This window comes from Strongylocentrotus purpuratus, unplaced genomic scaffold (genome assembly GCF_000002235.5).
Source record: "Strongylocentrotus purpuratus isolate Spur 01 unplaced genomic scaffold, Spur_5.0 spur5_scaffold_5, whole genome shotgun sequence".
Taxonomy (NCBI): domain Eukaryota; kingdom Metazoa; phylum Echinodermata; class Echinoidea; order Camarodonta; family Strongylocentrotidae; genus Strongylocentrotus; species Strongylocentrotus purpuratus.
This window is the reverse complement of record NW_022145611.1, coordinates 31,153,928-31,178,097: the sequence shown is the minus strand read 5'-3', so window position 1 is coordinate 31,178,097 and position 24,170 is coordinate 31,153,928. Positions and strand designations below refer to the sequence as shown.

The 24,170-nt window shown below is 39.3% G+C and overlaps 1 protein-coding gene across 1 annotated transcript in view; it reads right to left on the bottom strand.

Moving 5' to 3' along the window:
- Positions 1-24,170, bottom strand: part of LOC115929614 — a 34,618-nt gene that overhangs the window by 9,966 nt on the left and 482 nt on the right. The window contains exons 1-2 of the mRNA XM_030999169.1: positions 24,147-24,170; positions 1,646-1,684 (exon numbers count right to left, since the gene is read on the bottom strand). The exon at positions 24,147-24,170 is cut by the window's right edge and continues 482 nt beyond it. Coding sequence (XP_030855029.1) covers positions 1,646-1,684; positions 24,147-24,170 — 63 coding nt within the window. The remainder of the gene's footprint in view (positions 1-1,645; positions 1,685-24,146) is intronic.

The window sequence follows — 24,170 nt, the reverse complement described above, 5'->3', positions numbered from 1 at the left end:
TGTTGAAGCATCATAATGTACTATTAATAATGATAATAATATTTTACTTTTGTCTAGCGCTTGATACATCAACGGTGTCTCTAAGCGCTTTACAGATGTACCTCGGTCATCAGGTTCAGGCTTGCCCGCAATAAATGTATACACATTCTCCACTCCCTGAGGAACATTCGAGCCTGGCGTCGTTTTATACCTGGGTGTAGAGTGGTAAATGTAGATTAACGTATATTGCCAAAGAACGTTAGCGTTGAAAATTTGAATTCCGTCCTTTGTGATCTGCAGTCGGGTGACCACAACACCTCTACACCTATTCACGGTTATATTAAAACTATCACGAAGAAAAGAGACTTGTGTAAGAGCACATAGAGAAAGTCCAAACAACCAAATTTGGCTTCGTGAAGAAACTTGCTAAGCCAAAATATTCAATTTTTATATGATGCGATATACCTCATGTACATCACGATACTCATAATGGAGTGTTAAGCTAAGACAATACAAATGTCTTTTTATTTTATGGCTTTCATGAAACCAAAACGGCCATAAAAGGTGATCAGTACCATATCTTTCAAACTGTTCCGTTAATCAAAATTCATCAATTTAAACAATTTGGAAAACATATCTTTCGTCATCAAAAGTGATACTTCTAAGAATTGACATGATAGAACTTGTAAGGTTATCATCATCCATATCTAACTTTAATTAACGAAATGCAGTGATGATGAGGAAATAATGAAACCCTGATGAAAAGGAATTATAGACCATTAATGAAATCACTGTGACTTCACTTGATATTGAGATGTCAGGATGATAGCTATTAGCGCCGGATTGAACATTTGCAATTCACCACGATATCCGTATATAGATGCCACAGGTGACCTGTGACGCCAGCGGTTTTACCCGTATCGTATAAATTTCATCGACAATTCGCAATATGATCATTCCTCCTAAACCACCGAATATTATGCTTACATGCATTCCAGCACGTGCATATAAATGGGCCTCGTGAATTTAAAGGCCCAGTCGCGCGCCTGGTCGTGTGACTGTACACCGTGATAAAATGAAAACTTAACAATGGTGCGGCTAAAACGAAATGTCAAATGAAAGAATGAATAAAATAGATAGAATATGTCAAAGGAAACTTGACGGTAATTATGACTAAACGATATGATTAGATGCAGAATATATTTATGGAGCTACATGATTGTATGTAGGAACATTATTTTTTATAAGGGAATTTTATTATTCCTCTCGTTTAAGATTTAAATGCACAACTAGAAATTATATCATTTTTTTTACTTAAAATGGCAAACGAAAAAAGCGCATTAGATCGTAGGGCTTATCTTTAATTAAAAGTATAACCCAATTAGGCCTTTAACATAAAATGATCAATGACCTGCAGAATATATTATTGTTATCCTGTGAATGCGAACATTCTATTTGACACCCATTATATAGATTGATTCCTCGACCTTCAAATTCTTACAATTATCCGTACAGCTTCAGGGAACGGAATATTCATCCCTACTCAAAGCTTTCCCCCTTCTTTAGGCAGTTTAGCATCGCAATAGTTTATTATTGAAAAAATCCTCACGGCTGACAGCAGGCATTTATCAAAATGAGAAAAACAGACTATGTTAAATCTACTTACCTGCAGTATTCCAGGCATCCATCGCCGGTGGACGTCCGTCTGAGGATTTAATTAGAAACAAATATATCATTTCAACAGTTTTACATCTCATTTAGATCGTAAGCTAGCAAATACAGTGGCATATATAGCAACACAAGGAAGAGATAGAGAAAGAGGGGGAGTATAATTAAAGTTCCAAGACAATTATTATCGCACAAGTAAACACGTTCTTCAATTTTTGTATTTACAGAATAATACCATATGGGAGTTGAATATAGGGGAAAACAATCACGTCAACAATTTTACATCTTATTTAGATATTAAGCTAGCACATACACTGTCGCTCATATAGGTAGAATATTTTTGTTTTTACCCCAATTTATGGAATTATTTAAAAAATAATTTAAAAATAATAGATCTAGATAATAGTATACATACTCAGATTTTATTGAATAATAATTTGCCAATGTGTGTTTGCATGACTGCTAAAGCATGTGTATGTTACTATGCTTATCAACTAGGGGACCTACGCCATTAAGTCATAAATGACTGTAATGAGGATTAATGCCCCACAAAAGGGCACTAATATAGCACATCGACACGGTTTTGATCCTGGGGCCTCACAGTTACGAGGCCATTGCTTTGTCACTGAACCAGGACTGTACGCAGCGGGGGCTAGGGTAGGAGGCAGTTTCCATAAATTAAAAAAACACAAAGAAAATGCAATAAATGTTCAATAATTTATTGCATTTTACCCCGTTCCCCAACAAAAAAATTGCCTCTAGACGGCCATGCATTACGGCTCAAGGCATGATTGCTCGCTGGGGGGGGGGGGGGGGGGGGGGGGGTTGAACGAAGACAACGGGGACGAGGTTTTATTGAATAATAATTTGCCAATGTGTGTTTGCGTGACTGCTAAAGTGAGGGGGGGGGGGTTGAACGAGGGGTTGAACGAAGACAACGGGGACGAGGGGGCCCGAGAGCGAAGATTACGCATTCTGTATCTCTTATATATTTTTAATTGCGGTGTGTGTCTCTAGTTTAATTTTAGACTGTTTGAAAATGAAAAAATCAGTTCACTTCCCGAAACGCACTTTCGGATTTAATCCTCGGTGAGAAGGAAAAAAAAGGTGATGAACGACAAAGGAAGGGGTATTCCTTAGTTGTAAATAAATATTAAAAAAATATTAGAAAACTTAAAGGAGGGCTAACATAACTAAGTATGTTGTGATACTTTTACATTACAAGGCAGTACCAATTAGAATTATGTTCACCAGCTCATTCGTTACTATAAATGTCGTTATACTATGTATTTTATTCCGTCATTATCCATGAGAGTGCGAGGGGCGTCATTCCCCCTCCCCCCACGAGAGTTCCTGGAATTGGCTGATATGTTTTACGTCATTGGCAGCTTGAAAAAGGTCACAAACAATTACACTTTGATTACACATTGCTTTTTTGACTTTCCTCATTTTTGTAAATCATCTGTTACAACATTGCATTCAGCTACATGTATGAAGAGCCACGGTCAAGGATTAATGGCACACTTCCTGTCACATACAAAGGAAGCTTACTCTGAATGTAGCCTGCCATTTGACCCTCGCCGGGGACAAAGGGCGTTGCCCTAGCTACCGATAGTGTTGTAGATCCTTACATAAAACTTATTGTTCAGGGGGTCTTATGTTCAAGGGAATAAAAGTAACAAGGGGCAAATGTAACAGCGGCTCCCACCCCTATAGTAGAAATGCGCTATGCATATACGCCCTGCACAGCTTCCAACATACAACAATATACAAGAATAACAGGTCAAAATTAAGTCAGCTTGAACAGGATAACCCTCGAGAGCCAAGTTATTTCCAGTGGGGTCCCCTACAGACATGTAAATAATAAATAAGTTGAAATAGTAATATTTACAGACCGATAAGAAAAATAAAAATAAAATTATTAAAGATAATAATGATGATAATGATAATAACAACATTGAACTGATGATAGAAATGATTATAAGTACAAGAAGAAAATAAGAAGGAGAAGAATAAAAAGAGGAGAAGCTAGGAGGAAGAGGAAAATAATGATGAATAATGTAGAACTTTATATTACGTAAAAAAACATAATATACAAAATGAAAAGGTATCCGCAGAAGAATAAAAATTTCAATCATATAACATGTCATTCGCTTCGATCTTCTTCGACTCTCAAGTATTAAATATTCTTTTAATTTCCTCTTAAAATAAGCAAAGTTGTCTATTTCTTTATAATTATCATTAGGAAGGGAATTCCAAATGTTGTATGCCACCGGAATAAAACGAACTACAAATACTACCTACTCTTTCTGGCAAGTTAAAGTTGAATCGGCTATTTCTTGTATTATAATCATGTGAGTCAGTAACAAGATCGAAGTTGGAAGGAATATAATGATTCGACCTACTATGATATATTTTATGCACGTGATGCAATACGAGTTCAAGACAACGGGTTTTTAGCACGGGAGTAAAATCTTCAATTACCTAAAATAAAAAATAAAATAAAAATCTGGACAAATATGTGCTTGTGCTATCACTGTCATTTTTATATGGTCAACAAAATGAGATTTTAGGCCCTGTATAAGGCGAAGTTTCAAGGACGAAATTTAATGCAAGGATGCAAAAAATGAAAAGTATGGCCGCCCTCCTAGGGAGCTAATGTAAAAACGTTATAATTTTCCCCACGTAACTGGAAAAAATATAATTTAGATGAGTCAAGCAATATGTCATAGACATAATTGTTATTACCTTTGTTTGTATTGGGGTTCTTTAAATTAGTGTTTAATTGATGGAAATCTATCCAGCGCATAATCTTTGGGGAAAAAAAAAAATCTGTTTTGCTGATGGATATATGATTTGTAGGTACAACTGTATTCGGTTAGAATTGCCCCATGGGTGTGTTACAATTGCCTCGTGTTGTGGGGCAATTGTAACACTTGCCTACCGGTATTGAAATGATAATGGCTTGATAATAACTTGTTTCACTTAACTCAAACCTAGTCATATTTCAAGCCAAGAAATGCATCTTTCATTTCATATACCTTTAAGCAAGTAGCCTATAATTATAACTGTAATAAAGTTGAAATGTCAGAATTTTATTTCAGAATTGGAAAAAGGTGTTACAATAATATTGTCCCCGGTCTCCCCTAAGGATCTAAGCCACTGGCTACACGACAGGGGCGGATCCAGCCGGTGGTGAGGGAGAGGGCCCAATTTATGAAAAAATATTCAGCGGCGCATAAGTGTGTGGGGGGTGGGGGTATCGAGCACTATTTTTGTTTTACTCAACAACCTCCCCCCCCCCCCCCCCCCTTGAGCAAAAAATAAAAAGGTAAAATTGTGGTAATCTTTTTTGAGACTTTTTTCTCCCAGGGGTGGGGGCCCGTCTTTTTTCCCTTTTTTTTTTAGATGTAAAATTGACGGTGCAAGCCGACAATGAATAGAATAAGTGAGTGGTCAACTGTTTTTGTGTTACAGCGGTACAGTGCACCCCCCCTATTTTAAAGTACCCCCAAAAGTGCTTCTTTTTACATAGAAAAAGTGCCCTTTCAACCTTGTAAGAAGTGCCCCTTTGTAGATAGAAAAAAAAAACCCTTTTACTTTGACGAGTGCCCCTATTAATTTGTAAAATTGCCCCTTCCCCTTTTATGTCAAGATCATTATTATTTTGGCTTTCCATTTTTTGGCTTTCCTCCTTTTCGTAAATTACATTTAACAACATTGCATTCAGCTACATGTATGAAGAACTACGGTCAAGACTTAATAGCACACTTCCTTTCACATACAAAAGAAGCTTACCGTACTCCAGGCGCGGATCCAGGGGGAGGCCGAGGCGGGCCTTGGCCTCCCCCCCCCCCCCCCCGCAAAAAAAAAAGGAGAGAGAGAGAAGGAAAAGAAGGGAAAGAGAAAGAGGAGAGAAAGGAAAAAAAGAAGAGGAAGAAGAAAAGAAAAGAGGGAAGAAGGAGATCGGGGGGGGGGCAAAAGGACTTGCCTCCCAGGCTGTTGCCTCCCCCCCCCCCCCCCCCAATCAAAAAATAAAAGAGAAGGAAGGAAAGGGAAAGAAAAAAGAAAAGAGGAGATAAAGGGAAGGACAAAAGAGGAAGAAGAAAAGAAGGGGATATCAGTTGCAATTTTCCCGCCAACAAGGCCCTAGCCTCCCCCCCCCCCCCCCCCCCCCCGTCCCCGCTAAAAAAAAAGAGAGAAGAAGGAAAAGGAAAAGAGGAGAGCTAAAAGGGAACAAAAAACATGAAGAAAGAAAGAAAAGGGAGAAAAGAAGCGATATCAGTTGCGGCTAAAACCGCCAACAATGTGTGGAGCGGGATGGGGACCAAAATGACCTTGCCCCACCCTCCCCCCCCCCCCCCCAGCAAACCTAAAAGAGAGATAAGGAAGGGAAGGGAAAGGGAAAAAGCATGCTACTTGACGACGGTGAGCAACGCAAAGAGTAACGCAAAGAAACCTTTTAAATTTCACTTTTTACCGCTATATTCGAGATTTCATTGTGCTATACCTACCTGTGCTGGTGATATTTGTTACATTGGGCACCATTATTGGAGCTGTGGACTTCTTAGGAACACGAATTTTTGAAAAATGTTGAGTAAAAAGGACAGGAAGAAGGGAAGAAATAGAGAGTGTATACAGACACGGAGTCGAGCTGAAGATCTAGCCGAACTCTCAGGCGACGAAACCCACGATAGAGACGGTCAAGTCGACGCCAGTCCAGATGGTCAGTCTGCTGGTCACTCAGCTGGTCACTCACCCGTGAAAGAACAATGCGTGAGTAGTGAACTAAAAGACGTGATATGTAAGGAAATCACAAAGGTACTATTGTCAGGCCCTGTGATTGATCAGATCGTTGACTCTGTATATGAAACTGTGTGTAAGAGACTCGAAGAAAAAATCTCACAAAATGTGCATGATGGACTGCTACTTGAACTTGAAAGCAAAAAGAGAGAGGTGAGAGACGTGAAAGACAAAATGGTGAAACTCGAACAATGCCTTGACAGGGAAAAGACCGCAACTGAATCCCTTGAACAATATACTAGACGCAACTCGTTACGGATATACGGAATACCAGAATCTCAAAACGAAAATACTGATAAAATTGCCCTCAATTTTTTCAAAGATAAGTTGGATCTTGACCTCATGCCTACAGAACTGGACAGAAGTCATCGAGTGACACCTCGCCCACGACCAGAAAATGGCCAATCCCGTGGCTCAGAAAATCGTCCGAGAGCTGTGATAGTGAAGTTTGTCCGCTACAACATGAGGATGTTGGTCTACCAAGCCAAGTCGAAACTTCGAGGATCCAAAATATACATCAAAGAGGATCTAACTTCATCAAGACAGGAGATAGTCGGTGCCTGTGTCAACAAAATCAAGGAGAAGCGTGCGAAACGTGTCTGGACACAGGACGGCCGAGTTCTTGTCTTGTCAACTAACGACAAGGTAATCCCCATCAGAGATCTCCGTCATGTTGAATCTTTGTAAGAGCTACAGTTTAGTTTATTTCTTCATACCATAATTAATGATGGCCAGTCGTGCTAACATCAGACAAAGTAAAGACGATATACCTAATACAAGAGAATCACCACATATCGTAAATGACTCACCTGGTACTCGTCATTTTATTGAACTCGATGATACAGGAGAAAAGTCGATTATTGAAGAACAATTCCTGACACTTAATAATTGTAACGGTTTTAAAATAGCCCATTTGAATTGTGCGTCTTTAACTAAAAACATTGATGAAATCCGCATTTTATTGAAACGAACCAATATAGATGTATTAACCTTAAGTGAAACTCACCTTTCTGATTTCTTTGATGATTCAGAAATTTCTTGTGATGGATATAATATTGAACGAAAAGATAGAAACAGAGCAGGAGGAGGTGTTGCTACTTATGTAAGAGAAGACATTAATTACATTGCTAGGTCTGATTTTTCTGTTGAAAATTTGGAAACAGTCGTTATAGAGATCAAACGACCATACTCTCGCCCTGTTATTATTGTTAACTGGTACAGACCGCCAAACTCAAATCTTGCCATTCTTCAATCATTTGAGACGTTGTTAGAGAAAATTGATGTATTGAACAGTGAATGTATTATTCTGGGTGACATGAATTGTGATCTTTTGAAAACAGATAAAGCTCCTTATACGAAACATTTGTGTCAAATAATGGAAAGGTATAATTTCAATCAGTGTATTACTTCCCCGACTAGAGTTACACATAATACTTCGTCAATTATTGATTTGATATGGACAAATGAACGTGATAAAATTGGACAAGCAAGTGTTATTGAAATATCACTCAGTGATCACTATCTTGTTTATTGTACATTGGGGAAAACAAAAGGGTGTAAACAAAATGAACATAGGCACAAAGTAGGGAGAAACATGAAAAAGGTTGATGTTGAAAAATTAAAGGAAGACGTTGCTGCTTTATCGTGGGAAGTAATACAAAACATGAACAGTGTAATAGAGGCGTATGATTGTTTTGAAAAGACACTTTTAAGTATACTTGACAAACACGCACCCGTGCGCAAAAAGAGAATTAAGAAAAAAGAGTCTCCTTGGATTAATAACGATGTATTATTATTGATAAGACAAAGAAATGATCAAAAGAAAAAAGCGAAACAAACTGGTGATTCTGAGGATTGGAAAAGATATAGAGAATTACGAAATAAGGTTACTGCATGTATCCGTCAAGCAAAGAAAAATTACATCACTCGTAGTATCAATGAAAGTAATGGTAAATCAGGAGATATATGGAAATCGTTGAAATGCTTAATGCCACAAAAACATAATTCTGTGAAAATATCCCACATTGAAATAGAAAATAATATGATTGATGATAAAATAGAAATTGCTGATTGTTTTAATTGTCATTTTATAAATATTGGGCAAACAGTTCAGGAAAGTATTGTGACCCTTGATGATCATGGTCAAAACGATTCAAACCCTGTTATGCATACTGTTGTACCTGGAGATGGATTCCATTTTGATCTAGTTAATGAAGAACAAGTTTTAAATGTTATTAAGAATTTAAAAGATAAGAAGGCCTGTGGTCCAGATAATGTACCAGCTGAATTTTGGAAAATTGTAATGACTTATATTCTCAAGCCTTTAACATATATCATAAATTTGTCTTTTGAGCAAGGTGTTGTCCCTCTACAATGGAAAATGTCTCGTGTTACTCCAGTTTTTAAATCAGGAAAAAAGTCTGATATGAACAATTATAGACCAATATCAATTCTTCCGGCGATAGCTAAAATTGTTGAAAAATTGGTATTTGATCAACTTTACGGTTATATGGATCAGAACGGAATTATAAGTTGCAATCAGTCAGGTTTTCGCCCGAAACACTCTACAATGACATCTCTATTGAACGTCACGGAAGACTGGCTTGATAGTTTAGATAAAGGTAATCTTGTAGGCGTGGTGACCCTTGACTTAAAAAAGGCGTTTGATACAGTAGACCACTCAATTCTTTTAAATAAGCTACGGCTTATTGGCTTGAATGTAATGTCATTACAGTGGTTTAGTAGCTACTTAGCCAATCGCATGCAATACACTTGTGTAAATGGGGTTCATTCCAATTCACAAAAGATGCAATGTGGAATACCGCAGGGGTCAAATATTGGCCCATTGTTATTTATCCTATTTATTAATGATATGCCTTTATGTCTGAAAACATGTAAAATATCTTTATATGCTGATGATACGTGTCTATATAACGCTAGTGCAAATCATCAAACTCTTACCGAATCATTAAATGCAGACTTATTACTTATTGATATTTGGTTAAAAAGGAACAGACTTGCTTTAAATGTACCAAAATGTGAATTACTTTTTATCGGAACGAAGAAACGGCTAAAAAATATTATAGTGCCAGATGTTTACATACAAAATGTTCCTCTCAAACGTGTAACCCACTGTAAGTATCTTGGAATAGTTATTGATGAACATTTGGATTGGGGTAAACATATTGAATATTTAAGTAAGAAGGTATTAAAAGATATATATTTGTTAAAAAGAATTAGACCATATGTTACAGAGCAAACTGCACTAATATTTTATAAATCAGTAATACAATGTAAGTTTGATTACTGTAGTGCAATTTGGGGGAATACCGGAAAAGGAAATTTAGACAGTTTGCAAAAGCTGCAGAATAGGACATTCCGGGTGGTACTTCAAGTTGAATGGAGGTTCCCAAGCCGAGATTTATTTCTTTGTCTGAAAATAGAAAATCTATCAAAACGGAGAGATGAACATGTTCTATGTATTTTGTATAAAATAGTGCATGGAATGATATATGGTGGGTTTAGAAAGTACTTTGTTATTAAAGAATATCATTATAGCTTGAGAAATGCTCATAAAACCTTAGAACTGCCAAAACCACATACGAATTTTAAGAAAAGGGGCTTATGTTATAGAGGCATTAAATCTTGGAATCAGCTACCTATGAACGTTAAAAATATGTCTTTCTCTGTATTTAAATCAAGGTAATATAAATATTAATTTTATATTTTGTTCACTTAAATATATATTATATAACTATAAAATCTAAAATATACGCTGTTTGGAAAGAATAACTGCCGACGGGGGGGGGGGGGGCTGGGTAGTAGTATCTTGGTTTGTAAATTTTCATTTTTCTTTGTATACTTATGTTCTTGTTTTTGTTTTTTATTTTTGTTTTTTAATATTTCATATGTTATGATAATATGTGTTATCTTATAATTGTACATGTAATTTTTATATTGCGCACGGACCAACAGAAGAACAGCCTTTGGCTGAAGTTGGTGCCGTGCAAAAATAAAATAAACTGAACTGAACTGAACTGAGAGAGGGAAAAAAAAGAGAATGAAGAAAGGTAAGGGATATCATATGCAATTTTCCCGCCACCAAGGTGTAGATCGGGGGGGGGGGGGCTTTGGAGAAATAGAATTCAAACGTGGTTTATTTCTAATTCCATAACGGTGGTTTACAAATAATGCCAAAATGAGATAATTTTCCGAGATTTTTCCTCACTTTATGCGTTTGTTGGAAAATGACAAATTCCTAAATTTACAGCCAGGCAAGAAAATGCTTCTTGAGATGCCTACATATCAGGGCGGAACGGCGGGGATCGGGATCCTCGAGCCCCCCCCCTGCCAGTGTCACATTATAATAGGGTATCAAAATATGCCCCTCTGACCATGATTAAATGCCTAAAACCCCAAGGGCTCTGCCCCCTGGATTCCACCCAGGGCCGTAAGGCGGGCCCTTAGATGCTCATCTGACGGTCATTTAATGCCTAAAACCCCTGATTTCTGGGGGCTCTGCCCCCAGGACCCCACGCCAAATAGTGTCCTGCCAGTGTCACAAATAATAAGGTATCAAAAATGCTCATCTGACCGTAATTAAATGCCTAAAACCCCTGAGCTTACGGGGGCTCTGCCCCCTGGACCCAACCAAGAGCCCTTAGACGGGCCCCTTGATACTCATCTTATCTTAATTGAGTGCCTAAAACCCTTGGGATTCCGAGGCTCCGCCCCCTGAACCCCAAGCCAATTAGTGGCCTGCCACTGTGACAATTAGGTATCAAAATAATGCTCATCTGACCGTAATTAAATGCCTAAAACTCCTGAACTTCCGGGGCTCTGCCCCCTGGACCCCGCCTAGGGCCCTAAGGCGGACCCCTGAATGCTAATCTGACCGTAAATTAAAACCTTAAACCCCTGAGCTTCCGGGGCGGACAAGGTATCAACATATGTTCATCTGACCGCAGGCGCGTAGCCAGGGGGCGGTGGGGTGGTCCCCCCATAAACGTCGGCCAAAACAAGAGAGGAGTGAAAAGGAAGAGGACGTAGAAAGAAAAGGGAATAGACAAAGAACATTTTTGAAATTCAGACAAGGATTAAGAGTCGAGAACGGTACAACGAATCGTCTTCTTTCTCTAATGAATTAATGAAACGTCAAAGCTTCCGCGCTTTGCGCGGGAAAGGGGAGGGGAACTGAATTCAGACGAGGATAATTTTCGAGAACGGTACAACGAATCGTCTTCTTTCTATAATAATTCAATGAAACGTAAAAGCTTCCGCGTTTCGCGGAGGAGGGAGGGGAAACTCGCCCCTCCCTGCACCCACCAACCCCCAATTACGTCACTGCTAGTCACCATTACGAACCAATATTTGGCTCGCATAATTTCCAATTTTGCCCCCCCCCCCCTAAGAAATCCCTGGATCCGCGCCTGATGTATATACAACGGCAACAGTTTTAATATAAAATGTAAGTTCTTCTTACTTAAATCATTGGTCTGGAAACAATTATTTGCACATTGTTGTGTATTGTATTACATTTTCACTGACAATGAATTCACATTGTAATGCAATTTTAAAGTTTCCCAGGCTTATTTAGGAGAACAGAAGATTGATATTGTTAAGTTGTACGATAACATCACTCAAACCTACACCAAACCTCACACAAACCTACACCATTAAACTTCAAGCTCACTCACACATGATATATTGCGACACTTTCAAGGCTACTTATTATTTCAAGTTCATGTATATACAAAGGGCAACAGCTTCAATATTAAACGTAATCAAATCATTGGTCTGGAAAATGTTATGCCCATTGTTGTATATTATACAACATTTTCCATAACGATGAATATACATTATAATACAGTATAATGCAATTTTCAGGAAAACCATACTTGTCATTACTGTTATATTTGTTATATGATACTAAAGCAAATCGTTTCGCTTATCGATAAGATAAATAATTGTGAAGTACGTGTCAAATAATGAAATCATTACGTGCTATTTTTAACCGGACTAGACATTTGAAATGTATAAAAAATGTATACACTATTGACAGCAAGCAAGTTTTTTAAACAAAGAATTCAGAAATTGAACAACATTGCACATTTTAGTCTACACGGCATGCTCTACACCCTTAGTTGGACTGTAAACAGTTGTCTTCTTAAGTCTTCCATATAAATATAAATTTTAAATAATGACTTAATGAAACGTAAAAGCTTCCGCGCTTCGCGCGGGAAGGGGGAAACTGAAATTAGACGAGGATTAAAAATCATAACGGTACACAACGATCGTCTTCTTTCGCTAATGATTCAATGAAAAGTAAAAGCTTCCGCGCTTCGCGCGGGTGGGGGGTAACTGAATTTAGACGAGGATTAAAAGTCATAACGGTACAACGAATCGTCTTCTTTCGCTAATGATTTAATGAAACGTCGAAGCTTCCGCGCTTCGCGCGGGAGGGAGAAACTGAATTTAGCAAGGATTAAAAGTCATAACGGTACAACGAATCGTCTTCTTTCTCTAATGATTTAATGAAACGTAAAATGTTTCTGCGCTTCGAGGGGGAACTGAATTTAGACGAGGATTAAAAGTCATAACGGTAAAACGAATCGTCTTCTTACGCTAATGATATAATGAAACGTCGAAGCTTCCGCGCTTCGCGCGGGAGGGAGAAACTGAATTTAGACAAGGATTAAGAGTCGAGGACGGTACAACGAATCGTCTTCTTTCCCTAATATTTTAATGAAACGTCGAAGCTTCCGCGCTTTGCGCGGGAGTCAGGGGGGGGGGGGGGGGGGAACTGAATTTAGACAAGGATTAAGAGTCGAGAACGGTACAATGAATCGTCTTCTTTCTCTTATTAGTTAATGAAACGTAAAATCTTCCGTGCTTCGCGTGGGATCGGGGGGGGGGGGGAACTGAATTTAGACAAGGATTAAAAGTCATAACGGTACAACGAATCGTCTTCTTTCGCTAATGATTTAATGAAACGTCGAAGCTTCCGTCGAAGCGCGGGAGGGAGAAACTGAATTTGGACAAGGATTAAAAGTCATAACGGTACAACGAATCGTCTTCTTTCTCTAATGATTTAATGAAACGTAAAATGTTTCCGCGCTTCGAGGGGGAACTGAATTTAGACGAGGATAAAAAGTCATAACGGTACAACGAATCGTCTTCTTTCGCTAATGATTTAATGAAACGTCGAAGCTTCCGCGCTTCGCGCGGGAGCGAGAAACTGAATTTAGACAAGGATTAAGAGTCGAGCACGGTGCAACGAATCGTCTTCTTTCTCTATTAATTTATTGTAATGTCAAAGCTTCCGCGCTTCGCGGAGGAAGGAGGGGAAAAACTCGCCCCTCCCTGCATCCACCCACCCCTAATTCCGTTACTGCTGGTCACCATTACGTACCAATATTTGGCTCGCATAATTTCAAATGAGAAACTGAATTTAGACAAGGATTAAGAGTCGAGCACGGTGCAACGAATCGTCTTCTTTCGCTAATGATTTAATGAAACGTCGAAGCTTCCGCGCTTCGCGCAGGAGTCAGGGGGGAACTGAATTTAGACAAGGATTAAGAGTCGAGAACGGTACAACGAATCGTTTTCTTTCTCTAGTGATTAAATGAAACGTAAAAGCTTGAGGAAACTGAATTTGGACGAAGAATAAGAGTCGATAACGACACAACGAATCGTCTTCTTTCTCTAATAATTTAATGAAACGTCGAAGCTTGGGGGGGTTGGGAGGGGGAAACTGAATTTAGACAAGGATTAAGAGTCGAGAACGGTACAACGACTCGTCTTCTTTCTCTAATTATTTAATGAAACGTAAAAGCTTTCGCGCTTCTCGCGGGATGGGGGTAAACATAATTCAGACGAGGATTATTTTTTGGAATGGTACAACGAATCGTCCTCTTTCTCTATTAATTTATTGAAATATCAAAGCTTCCGCGCTTCGCGGAGGAAGGAGGGGAAAAACTCGCCCTTCCCTGCATCCACCCACCCCTAATTCCGTTACTGCTGGTCACCATTACGTACCAATATTTGGCTCGCATAATTTCAAATTTGGGCCTCCCCCCCCCCCTAAGAAATCCTGGATCCGTGCCTGCCGTACTCTGAATGTGGCTTGCCATTGACCCTCGCCGGGGGCGTTGCCCTAGCGACAGACAGAAATGCTTACATAATACCTATTGTTCAGGGGGATTCCCATTGAACATAGGATCTCCTGAACAATAGGTATTACGTTCGGATCAAAGCCACTGGCTACAGAGTACAGGAAGCAGTAGCAAGACGAGAATGATTATAATAAGTGAATGACCAATTGGCTACAGCGGTACAGTGCCCACCCCCCACTTTTTCAAGAATCCCAAAAGTGCCCCTTTATACGTAGGAAAAGTCCCCATTTTAATTTGACAAGTGCCCGTATTCATTTGTAAAAGTGCCCCTTCCCCTTTTCAACTCTGACAAGTGCCCCTTTCATTTTGACACTTTCATCTATTGTTATTTTTTGACACGCGCCCCTTTTCCTTCGACGAGTTCCTATTTTCCTTTGCAATAAGTGTCCATTTTCCATTCTCATAAGTGTCCTTTTTAATCTCAATTAAGTATTATCCCTCTTTAGGTACGAGAAGTGCCCCTCTTCACTTTTGATAAATGCCCCCATCAACTCCGATTAATGCCCTATTAAAATCTGATCAGTGCCCTTTTCTTTTAACTAATGCTTTTTTCATCCCTCTCTCTCTCTCTCTCTCTCTCTCTCTCTCTTTCTCACTCTCTCTCTCTCTCTCTCTCTCTTTCTCTCAATATCTTTCCACGGCCCTCTCTATCTTTCTCGCCTCTCTTTCTTTCATTGTGTTCCACTCTTATCTTTTTATTTTTTCTCTTTTCCTCTCCGGCGTTTCAAAGCCTTTCTACTTCTCATTTCTATTTCTTTCACTATGTTTCGCCCTTCTTTTCTTCCGATCAACTTTTTTTTTCCTTTTCCTTTTTTCTCTCTTGCATAGTTTTTCTTCTTATCTTTATCGTGCCATTTCAACCCTCATTTTCCTTTCATGTGTTCCCTTCTCCTCGTAGCTATCTTTTTCCCTGTACTTTTCATCTATCATGTCTTCTTCGTTCTGACGTTTTCCTACCTTGTCTCATGGTGCAGGTTAGTAGAAAGTGATGAGGTTTATAGACGAATATAAAGTACAGTAATTACCTGATATAGGCAAGTGGTGTAAAAAGCAATTACTTGGTTTAAGCGAGTGGTGAAAGCAAGAACACGATTAACAGATTGTTACAGCTGGTCGAATCATCCTTCCAATGCCCATATAACCATTCTAACTATTTACACGATTACACGATTCAGAGCGACAGTCTTCAATCGTGTAAATTTACACGATTACACAGTTTGATTCAGGTGAATCGTGTAAACCGTGTAATCCAAACAAAATATCGTGTAATCGTGTTGCGGAGATTTTTTGTTGCGGAGATGACGGTTCCCCCTACAGCACTACCAACCTGGACAACTACACCCGGACTACTATCCCCGAACAACTATCCCGGGGACCAGGCGCGGATCCAGGGGGGGGCCGAGCGGGCCTTGGCCCCCCCCCCCGCAAAAAAAAAAAAAAAAAAAAAGAGAGAGAAGAAGGAAAAGAAGGGAGAAAGGGAAAAAGGAAAAAAGGGAAAGAAAGAAGAGGAAGAAGAAAAGTAAAGGGGGAAGAAGGAGATCGGGGGGGGGGGGCCGAAAGGGCCTTGCCTCCCAGGCTCTTAACCCCCCCCCCCCCCCCCCAATCAAAAAAAAATAAGAGAGAGGGAAGGAAAGGGAAAGAAAAAAAAAGGAAAAGAGGAGATACTGGCGTACTGATAGAGGGGGGGGGAGGGCTTGGGGGGTTTCAAATTCAAACGTGGTTTATTTCTGATTCCACAACGGTGTATTACAAATAATGCTGAAATGACATAATTTCCGAAATTTTTCTTCACTTTTTAGTAAATTATACGTTTGTATGTGTTTGTTGGAAAATAAAAAAATTCCTAAATTTACAACCAGGCAAAAAATATGATTCTTGAGATTCCTACATGTCAGGGCCCGAGGTACGGCGGGGATCGAGAGCCTCGAGGCATCAAAATATGCTCATCTGACCGTGATTAAATGCCTAAAACCCCTAAGCTTCCGGGGGCTTTGCCCCTGGATTCCATCTAGGGCCCTACGGCGGGCCCTTAGATGATCATCTGACGGTAATTTAATGCCTAAAACCCCTGATTTTTGGGGGCTCTGCCCCCTGGATCCCACGCCAAATAGTGACTTGCCAGTGTCACAAAATAATAAGGTATACACAAAAATATGCTCATCTGACCTTAATTAAACGCCTAAAACCCTGAGCTTCCGGGGCCGGCTCCGCCGCCTCGACCCCACCTCTTTGAAATTCAGACAAGGATTAAAGAGTATAGAAAACGGTACAACGCATCGTTTTCTTTCTCTAATAATAAAACGTCAAAGCCTCGCGCAGGAGGGGAGGAGGGGGGGGGGGGGGGGGGACTGAATTGAGACGAGGATTCAGAGGCGAGAACGGTAATACGAATCTTTAATTATTTGATGAAACGTAAAAGCTTATGCGCTTCGCGCGGGATGGAGGGGGAACTAAATTCCGATGAGGATTATTTTTCGAGAACGGTACAATGAATCGTCTTCTTCTCTAAAGATTAAATGAAACGTAAAAGCTTCCGCGCTTCGCACGGGAGGGGGGGGGGGGGGGGGAACTGAATTCAGACGAGGATTAAGAGTCGAGAACTGTACAACAAATCGTCTTCTTTCTCTAATGATTTAATGAAACGTAGAAGCTTCCGCGCTTCGCGCAGGAGAGGGAAAGGAACTGAATTTAGACAAGGATTAAGAGTCGAGAACTGTACAACGAATCGTCTTCTTCTCTAATGATTAAATGAAGATTAAAAGCTTCCGCGCTTCGCGCGGAAGGGGGGGGGGGGAACTGAAATCAGACGAGGATAAAGGGTCGAGAACGGTACAACGAATCGTCTTCTTTCTTTAATAGTTTAATAAAACGTCAAAGCTTCCGCGCTTCGTGCAGGAGGGGGAGGGGGAGGAACTGAATTTAGACAAGGATTAAGAGTCGAGAACTGTACAACGAATCGTCTTCTTCTCTAATGATTAAATGAAGATCAAAAGCTTCCGCGCTTCGCGCGGGAGGGGGGGGGACTGAAATCAGACGAGGATAAAGGGTCGAGAATGGTACAACGAATCGTCTTCTTTCTTTAATAGTTTAATAAAACGTCAAAGCTTCCGCGCTTCGCGCAGGAGGGGGAGGGGGGCTGAATTTAGACAAGGATTAAGAGTCGAGAACTGTACAACGAATCGTCTTCTTTCTCTAATAATTTAATAAATCGTAAAATTTTCCGCGCTTCGCGCGGGAGGAGAAAAACTAAATTCAGACGAGAATTATTTTCGAGAACGGTACAACGAATCGTCTTCTTTCTCTAATAATATAATGAAACGTCAAAGCCTGGGAGGGGGAAACTCGCCCCCCCCCGCATTACGTCACTGTTGGTCACCATAACGTACCAATATTTGGCTCGCATAATTTCAAATTTGGGCCCCCCCCCCCCTAAGAAATCCTGGATCCGCGCCTGCTGGGGACAACTTCATACTGGGAACTATCCATATAATGTCCTACAAACTAAGCATCGCGCGGGAGGAGAAAAACTAAATTCAGACGAGAATTATTTTCGAGAACGGTACAACGAATCGTCTTCTTTCTCTAATAATATAATGAAACGTCAAAGCCTGGGAGGGGGAAACTCGCCCCCCCCCCCGCATTACGTCACTGTTGGTCACCATAACGTACCAATATTTGGCTCGCATAATTTCAAATTTGGGCCCCCCCCCCTAAGAAATCCTGGATCCGCGCCTGCTGGGGACAACTTCATACTGGGAACTATCCATATAATGTCCTACAAACTAAGCATCTAGACAACAGCACCTAGAAAACTATAAGAAGGACCACTTTCCCGAATAAAACTAGTAGTAATAAAAGTAGATATCAGGAATGATTGTCTATAGGGGGTAATCGTCCGGATAGGGAAAGATTTTCTACGTTTCAGTCGTGGTTTCCAAAAAACATAACATTCGTAGGTGTCCCGATTATGAGAACATATTGTATCATCTTCGGAATGTAAGAAAGAAACCACATGTAACATGAAAATACACGAGATCTGATAGAGAATGTAAAACAAACAAATCAATGTACAACATTCTACGAATATTATAATACAAAACATATCTCTTTGTGCTCGATATCAGAAGTACCAGATAAGTTTAATTATATACAAAAAAAAAAGAAACACGAGTTTCTGACGAAAATATTCAATGTCCTATCGCTTGTGATTGTCTGTTTTTATACCCCCTTGCGGCCACTACAGTTACCAAGGTGCTATATTTAGCGTTATATATTCCTCATTCCTTTTTTTCATAGATATGATTTAAATTTATGTTTTATTTCTTTCATGTGTTATCTTCGGTCGTTACCCTCTTTCAACGTCTGTTCCCTAGGCTCTAATTTCATAGACATCCTGGCATAGATCTCGCTCAAGCACATGAATCATCAATGAATAAATATTCTGATAACTCGCACAAATACGGACTCTGACTTATTCATCGATATGTCTATGGGGACTTCAACTACTATCAGTATCATCACCTCCATCATCGTCATTCCCACCATTTCTCGTCGTCGTCATCATCAAATGCATAAATAGTTACATACATAATTTATTTTACTATAGCGTAAAATCCAATACAAAAATGCTCAATGTGTTTTACATGACAAATTAATGGTAATGACAGACAAAAAATTAAGGAAAAGAAATAGATATAAACATTTAGTTATCAAAGAGGTGTGTCTTCAAGTTCTTCTTAGAAGACTCAATCATCACCATCATCCTTCTTTTCTTTCTTTTTTTACTGTCTGAATCAACACCACATCGTTTGTCTTTTGCCTTCTCCATCAACTTATCACCGTTCTTCATTTTTTCCCTATAGCTTGACGTCATTTGCTATCATATCATTATTACTCTTTATTTCTTCATCATATTCTTCATTATCAACAATTAATTTGCACTTTTCAAACTTTCTTTTATTCTACATCTCTTCCTGTTGCATCCTTTTATTTTTGTCCTCTTCCATCCTCGTCTAACATTTCTGCTTCATCTTCTACTTTTCTTCTCCTAAAATGTATCAATTTTCATTTTCTCCTTTGGACTAGATACCAGAGACATCAAGGTTCTCGCGGGACAGCACAAAAATCGATGAATCCCAATTCTCTAAGAGGTGATGGTGTTTACGTTTCAGACAGCATGCGCAATTTGGATGAAAAAAGATATCCTCTTAGGAGATTGTTATTACCTAATGATTTGGCGTTGCCAATATTTTCATGAAGAAGCCAAAACTCTGAGGATCATAGAACTAGAAGGCTTACGAAATATAGTTAAATCGGTATGAAAAATTGTTGAATGGAATATCAACTGCTTTCGATGTTTTGAGAATTTTCATCCGAGCCTTTGTTATCTGAGGGTATGAAATACGCAAATAGTTGTATTACAATAACTACTTTTGCATCCGTATAAGCGTCAGCGTTCAGCAGTATGAGAAACTGAGATTATTAATCTTCCACCTTTATTTATTTTGTTAGTTGGGGAAAATAGTTTTGAAATACATCCAAAGGTGTACAATGCAATAATCACATACTAATTTATGGGGTATTTTTTATAATTTGAGATTTCGAGAAAAGAGCAGGTATAGAAAAATGAAGAAGGGGGAGTTCAATTAAAAAAATATTAAACGTGGGAAAGATTTGTATCGGTCGGTTAACAAACAAATTACACCTCATGGGAAGAGATGCCCCCTCCCCCTGAAAAAAAGCTTCACAAATCGAATGTGCAAAGATATTCCATATTCAAAGAGCATTTAGCCACTCCCTGCTTCTAGAGAAAAAAGTTTGAAAATCGGACTGCATCTTCCAAAAGTTTCATAAACTAAGCAAAGCTTTACTGCTGCTTTTTTAACAGAGTCTTACTAACAAAGAATTATGATTGTTTTTCCCGAGATAATATTTTTATGGTTTTAAATTCATACTAAAGGGATCCACAGCCCCTTCACCCCCTCCCTTGTTCTATATCCGCCTATACCATTAGCAAATCCAACAACATTTCGCTTTTTTATATCGTAGGTAGAACTCGTTTTGGAATAATTTCCACTTTTCGATAATTTGTCTACAAATCAAATACATGAACGAAAATTAACCTCTCAATAATAGTAAGGTTAATCCAAACATTGTCTAGTATAATGCACTAGAGACTACAGACTCATTTACTTTTTAATGAAAATACAGATATCATGCTTTACGTTTGTGCAACAAACACCAATCAGTCTATTAATTGACTGTTCGACCGTGAAGTGTACAACAATGTATGGACATCGGGAGGAGGAAACCAACGATGCCAACTTGCATAGAAACGGCACAGTACTTCTCATCGAAAACGATGGTTACCATGGACGCTAAGGATTGACGACTCGCTCACGTGGTCTCCATGTATTATGAATGAAAAGATATATGATGAAGATATAAACCACACGCCCATTGTTCTCGTCTGTTGTCATATGCGTAGGATTACGTTAGCAGTATTGTGGAAGCCTCGGAAAACGGCATATTGAGGATTTGTCAAATGCCAGGGAATGTATAAATAGTGTTTGGCTACCATGGCTAACCTTCAACAAGCATGTGATTAAACGTGTATTTTAAAAATAGCAAGCTATTGAATATATTTATACATTTGTTAAAAGCAGACTTACAACGCCAATTAGAGTGAGGGAGGGAGAGGGGAGGAAGGGAGAGAGAGAGAGAGAGAGAAAGAGAGGGAGAGGGAGATGTAGTAAGAGAAAGGAAGGGTACGAGTGATAAACAGGAAGAAGAGCAAGTACAAAACGAAAACAAAAGATGTAGAGAAGAAAAGAGATAGAAAACGCGATAAATTGAAAGTGAAATCTAGAAGGGAGGCGATACAAAAAAGGGGGTATAGTGTGCGTGTGTGTGTGTGTGTGGGAGAGAGAGGGGGGGGCAAACAGATACACAGAGAAGGGGAGAAGGGGAGAGAAGAGAGAAAATGATATTGAGGAAGATAAGGAAGAGAGAGAGAGAGAGAGAGAAAGATGATATCGAGGAAGATTAGGGAGAGAGAGAGAGAGAGAGAGAAAGATGATATCGAGGAAGATTAGGGAGAGAGAGAGAGAGAGAGAGAGAGAGAAAGATGATATCGAGGAAGATTAGGGAGAGAGAGAGAGAGAGAGAGAGAGAGATAAAGATGATATCGAGGAAGATTAGGGAGAGAGAGAGAGAGAGAGAGAGAGAGAAAGATGATATCGAGGAAGATTAGGGAGAGAGAGAGAGAGAGAGAGAGAGAGAGAGAGAGAGAGAAAGATGATATCGAGGAAGATTAGGGAGAGAGAGAGAGAGAGAGAGAGAGAAAAAGATGATATCGAGGAAGATTAGGGAGAGAGAGAGAGAGAGAGAGAGAGAAAGATGATATCGAGGAAGATTAGGGAGAGAGAGAGAGAGAGAGAGAGAGAGAGAGAGAGAGAGAGAAAGATGATATCGAGGAAGATTAGGGAGAGAGAGAGAGAGAGAGAGAGAGAGAAAGATGATATCGAGGAAGATTAGGGAGAGAGAGAGAGAGAGAGAGAGAGAGAGAAAGATGATATCGAGGAAGATTAGGGAGAGAGAGAGAGAGAGAGAGAGAGAGAAAGATGATATCGAGGAAGATTAGGGAGAGAGAGAGAGAGAGAGAGAGAGAGAGAAAGATGATATCGAGGAAGATTAGGGAGAGAGAGAGAGAGAGAGAGAGAGAGAAAGATGATATCGAGGAAGATTAGGGAGAGAGAGAGAGAGAGAGAGAGAGAGAGAGAGAAAGATGATATCGAGGAAGATTAGGGAGAGAGAGAGAGAGAGAGAGAGAGAAAGATGATATCGAGGAAGATTAGGGAGAGAGAGGGAGAGAGAGAGAGAAAGATGATATCGAGGAAGATTAGGGAGAGAGAGAGAGAGAGAGAGAGAGAGAAAGATGATATCGAGGAAGATTAGGGAGAGAGAGAGAGAGAGAGAGAGAGAGAGAGAGAAAGATGATATCGAGGAAGATTAGGGAGAGAGAGAGAGAGAGAGAGAGAGAGAAAGATGATATCGAGGAAGATTAGGGAGAGAGAGAGAGAGAGAGAGAGAGAGAGAAAGATGATATCGAGGAAGATTAGGGAGAGAGAGAGAGAGAGAGAGAGAGAGAAAGATGATATCGAGGAAGATTAGGGAGAGAGAGAAGATAAAAGAGATAAAAGGCGTACTAGACTATTCCGTATCGTGTAGTAGTAGTACAATTATATACTAATAGATCTTGAAAGCGACAAACTTGCTCTCTTTTTGTTAAAACAATTTTTTTAGATAACAACAAGGTGGTGGATTAATGGTTTTCAATACGTGTTGAGAGCAGCTATAATGACTAGAAGACCATTTTCCCCTATGAGCTGCTTGGTTAATGGATACTTAAATGGACGTCGAATGCTAATGATGAAAACTGATCAGTACTCTTTCCAACTGGCCTTATAATATATGCTAGATGTTACAGCCGATGCACCTCATTGAGTAATCCAATATTTTCTAAATCTGGTTCAAATTGAGATTTTGTAAGATAGCACGACGTCAAAGTTTTCATCACGGCCTAAATCCAACATGACGTCAAAAGTAATATATCTGTCGTTTTGTCGTACCCAATTTTTGTAATCAATCCTTTTATCTTATAATACCAGGATATTTTGTTCATTACAAAACGCTTACAAAAAGCAGAAGCTAAGAGCCGAGTTGTGTTTTGAAGCTCTCGAAATCGCTACGTAAATGAAAATGGTAATTTTCTGGTTGACATGTAACCGTACTTTACAAATATCCCCTGAGTCAAAATTATGGATCTGTTTCCGAAATGAGAATCCGAGAACCACATCAAATGCATTTAATTTGTAGAGATTAGGTAGAGACAAACAGCATTGAAAGACTGGATTTAACAGTCCGCGTACGATTGGCTGCTCAGTCATCTAAAAGCACACATGAGAGTCCGCCTCAATCATGGTAAACTATATGTTTTAAGCTCGTATGGCTGGACTCGTGCAACTCAAACATACTTTTAAATGCATTAGCTGTATATGCTCTCATAGCGTTATTATATGCCTATAATGTGGTGTTAATGAAGTCATCTTTTTACAGAGATCATGCTGAAGATATTAAAATATGGCAAGATAAAAATACTGATAACAATAATAACGACGACTTCATTGCTATGACGATGTTGATGACGGCTTCATAGCAAATTTTGTTTATCATGACGGTCATACATGTACTTCAACAATTGTAAACTTTTAGGCTAGATGTTATTCAACATATATCGATGCATGCCATTATATTTTCGTTGTACCATTTAAGCCCGGTGAGGTGGCAAGTATAAGTTCGGAAAGGAAGGTGAATCTATAACAAGAAATCTAATTAAACATCCACCTGTAGAATTTGTACCTCTAAGAGGCAACGAAATCATGACAAATACACGTGTTCTATAAAGTAGGATTAAAAAGAATATAGGATCAAAAGAATCGTAGAAGTAGGTTTTTTGTTTACCTCTTGTTCGTCATCATTCGAAGT